The sequence below is a fragment of the Cyprinus carpio genome, chromosome B5 (genome assembly GCF_018340385.1).
Source record: "Cyprinus carpio isolate SPL01 chromosome B5, ASM1834038v1, whole genome shotgun sequence".
Taxonomy (NCBI): Eukaryota; Metazoa; Chordata; class Actinopteri; order Cypriniformes; family Cyprinidae; genus Cyprinus; species Cyprinus carpio.
The window spans coordinates 12,967,238-12,971,422 of record NC_056601.1 but is presented as its reverse complement, the minus strand read 5'-3'; the positions used below and the strand labels follow the sequence as shown (position 1 = coordinate 12,971,422).

The following is a 4,185-nucleotide window of genomic DNA, read 5'->3' as shown; positions in this document are numbered from 1 at the left end:
TTCATTTTGATACATCCTTGTTCCCCGTGTGAACAAGCCTGTATGTACTAAAATTTGGATGGTCTTCTTTTAGTGACAGGTCATTTCTGCTTTTTTCCCCTGTGACTGGTGAATGCACTCCTACAGACTCAAATGAAAATGTATTCACAGTTTTGTTATTGTCCCCTTCCTAACTAATGGCGTTTCTTGTACCATTTTCACATATATTGTCAGAAATGTGATATTTCCGTGTTCACCCTTGATTTGTGATGTTGAGATATAGACAATGCATCTTTATGTGTTCTTTCTTAATCTCCTGTTTACTTTTTGCACACACAGAGACATGAAACATAACTAATATTTCTTCAGGAGCCAATGACCAAGACCATTAACACAAAAATGTTTTTTTATTTGAAACTTTCATCTGACATTTAACAACAAACAGAAGAACATCCAACACAGTGTTTTTAAATAAATTAAACTACTCATAACATAATGTGTAAATATAATATATAAAATATTCCTATTGTAATAAATGAAAGAATCTATACAGCTTTTTAATAATAGAGTCCACTGTGGCCACAACCTTCACACATTTTACTGAGCACTCCTAAAAAAGAAGAAACATAAATAAACATTACTCCATTATATTTCTTAATTTTTTTAATAAGATGTGAAGCTCAGGTCTTCAATTGTTATGTGATTGATAAGACTCACCTGGTCTTTTTTGCAATTCTATCAATGATGAACTTGGTAAACAATGACTCTGTGTTTAAACATCTTCGACCTTCATTGTTTTTCAGCGTGACACTGTTCAGACACATCATCAGGTTATTTAAAGAGAATATAGATTGATAATGTCTTAAATTCAATTAGAAATAATAATGTACTTACACAACCTCCAGATTTTTACAAGATGGACTAATAGGGTGAATTTCAATTTTCTCTATTAGCTTTGGCTTCACCCTATTAAGACCATCACCATGACATAAACATCTTTGGATTCCAATCCCAGGCCCCCCTGGAGGATGATAGAAATAAATGAATGAAATTATTATTTGAAACAATGAAGCAACAGATTGTGCTGAGTTAGTAAAATGTTTTAAAAAAAATAAAGCAAAAACAATCTTACCTTCAATGGCAACAATGGCCAAAACTGACAAAAAACAAGCAGAGCTGCCACAGTCTTCATTGTTTTAGTCTCTTGAAGGTCTTTACTTATAGGCCACTTGACTGACCAAATGTGAATAAATGAGCTTTCTGACTGGCTTCATTTATATAGGCTACTGTACATCAGATTCTGGGATTTCCCTGTTTGCTGCTCTAGGGGAAGATAAGAATGTGTCTGAGTTCCAGTTACTCTTTCTATATATTACTCAGTTTCAGGGAAATAAACTGTGCAGTGATTTCATCATTTTGTTGTTTGGGTTTTAAGTGCCATCTCATCCGGTTTAAATGGCACACATATACAGTTTTAAATCAGATAGAAAAAAAGAGAATTTTATATATAATAGATAATATAATAATAATTGTAATAAGAAACAAAGTGGCTTTTGATAAACTAAAATTGTGTATTGTTTTTACGGGCTATATCCTGTTTGGATTATCATTTTGTTTGTGTTTATTAAGTAATAGTGCTGCAGTTTTGGTCTGCTTTGCCTCATCTTCCTTGCCCGCCCTCCCACCGTGTCCTAAAAACTAATTAAGTATGGATATAGCAGATTTTTACACTGATGATCACTCCCTAGGGACCAGGTCCTGCAGGGTGTTTTCACTCCCAACTCCACACTTATTTCAGGATCCCTTGCCTCACAGTTTTATGCTCAAATATGAGCGAACAATAGAAGGAGGGCAGGGCAAGGAAAAGACTAGACTATGAAAAACAATAAACTGACACAAGACTATGGAAAACTAGATACTGAAACGAGACTATGAAACTATAAACTGAAACAAGACTATGAAAACAAGAAACTAAGACAAGAATATGAAAACAAGAAACTAAAACAAGACTATGAAAACAAACACGGAAAGGCTAGGTATCGCAGCTATATTCGCAAGGAGAGGGAATATATGCAGAACAATACTCGGCAATTGTAGGTGGGTTGAGAGGAAGTCCAATGCTTATAAACCGTGTCTGATGATTGTGCTGTGTTTTGTGTAATTGGTGGCAGCTGTGTGTGATAGTTTTCAGGTAATTTTGTGATTGGTGCAAATGGATAGATGGGAAATGTAGTCCCAGGGTATACTGTGTAATGGTGCGAGTCTGTGTTGTGGATGATGACCTCTGGTAGTGAATTAACGGTTAATTCAGTGACTGGATTATGACATATATTCACTTTTATTCACAAAAAATTGTTGAGTGTATAATAGGCCTATGTCATACTTTCATAACCCCATAATTCCTACACCTACCCACTTTTTAACACCATAAAACGCCATAAAACTAATCACGGTTAGTAGCGGTTATGTATTGTATAAATATGTATTTACAGGTATTTATATTAATATTCCAATATAAGTTATTTCATCATGGTGATATTCTGTGTTTGATGCAAAAGGTTTTTTTTTGAAAGCAATGGCACCTGTTTTGTCGAAAAAAAGTGATAGGCTGATGTGATGAGTTGGGAGGTGAGAATGTGTTCACCAACAAAACTCCCTGAATAATTGCATCTGCTAAGCTATCTAGCTACATATGTATGTGGCCACCCCTTGCACCTTTGCAACCTGATTAGGTCGGAGATAACATCTGATATAAACATATGCCATCGGTTCGGTTTCAACTGCTTTTTTCCCCAAGTATAAAAATGCATACTGTGTTACAAAACTACAGTGGCCTTTTGTGCTTGTACATTCTGATAACTGTGGCCTTTTCACATAAATGCACACATTGTGCTTGTGTGTGAACAGCAGAATGAGATGTTCCAGGGTCTTTTCCACATAGGCAGAATTTTCTGCCAGAAATGTTCAGCTGAAAGATTACTCAGCAAAGCTTTCAAGTCACATTGCACTTTCTTTCCTTTTTCAGAACAAAGTGTGAATTGCTATCGAATATGAGCATGACAAACAGGTATGTTGAACTGAATTTTCAGTTAAATAAAAATCTGTTCAATAGATAGCACATAGACTACTGCACGATGAGAAGAGGAAAGGTTTTTTGTTGTAGTAGTTATTGGGAGACTGAGATGGACAAGGTCCATTGTGAATATCCTTCCTTTCATCAAAAACATATTTATTGTTTTATACTCAGTATTCTTCAAGTAAACAAAACATCAAATTAGCTTGAATATATTCTTTATTTCATGGTTATATAATCCCACACAGTATTTCCTCCTAAATTACTTAATAAGTAAGTTAAACCAGTGACTAGCAGTAGTAATTTAGGACATAAGCTATCAATTACTTTTACTAACACCCAGCCATTTCATCTCAACACCTCAAAAATATCAGCACAGTGCTCCCTGTGTATAACATTGTGCTGATAGCACAAAATGTTCACTGGCCATCAATTAAAACAGGCCTGTATAAGTTATAGTTTTAATCAGAGAAATGTTTAAAAATCACAAAACAGTAAATAGATACTAAGAAAAGAATACATTTATGGCTAAATGGCTTTGAAGTCTTGGTGTATAATAGCAGAGTAATTTCAATAACCACCCTTGTTGTGTCACAAACTTCTTAATCTTCTCTTTTCTCCTCTGTGGTATTTGCTTTTTGTTTGGGAAGCTTTTCTATGAAGACTAACACCATGGCACGGATTGAATTCTAATAAACATAATATAAACAAAGACATTTCTATTGGTGGTATAATTCAAGTGGAGAGTAGTGTAAGTATATCTACCCTTTCGCCCTTCAATAATATCTGTCCTGCCACTCATTGGATCCAAACACACATTTAACCTCTTGTTTACATCTTTCTTTTCCCTTTCCTTATTGCAATCACAGTCAACTAAGATCAGGAGGAAAAGGACCGAAAACAAAAGTCAATTGGTTATATGCAGTTGTGGGATTGCAATTGTTCAGTACAATGCTCATTAACTTATATCGGATTGTATAGTAGAAAATAACGATTAATAAACAGTATCTTGTATAGGATTTATAGTTATGTATACTTACCTCATATCTGTCTTTGAGAAGAGGGACTTGGTGGGAACATTTCAACTGCCATGAATCCATTGGGCTTCACTGGCTTTTGTAAGTTTTGTTATG

General features: G+C 34.7%; 1 protein-coding gene across 2 annotated transcripts in view; it reads right to left on the bottom strand.

The window, feature by feature from the left end:
* Positions 1 to 484: 484 nt before the first annotated feature.
* Positions 485 to 4,185, bottom strand: part of LOC109063003 (C-X-C motif chemokine 11-1-like) — a 6,820-nt gene continuing 3,119 nt past the window's right edge. Inside the window, exons 2-4 of one of the 2 annotated variants that reach the window (XM_019080088.2) lie at positions 874 to 1,000; positions 697 to 789; positions 485 to 589 (exon numbers count right to left, since the gene is read on the bottom strand). In XM_019080088.2, the coding sequence (XP_018935633.2) occupies positions 577 to 589; positions 697 to 789; positions 874 to 1,000 (233 nt within the window). In that variant the 3' untranslated portion in view covers positions 485 to 576. Of the gene's footprint in view, positions 590 to 692; positions 790 to 873; positions 1,001 to 4,185 lie in introns of those variants that run through there. The other variant, XM_042724437.1, reaches the window with a different exon arrangement.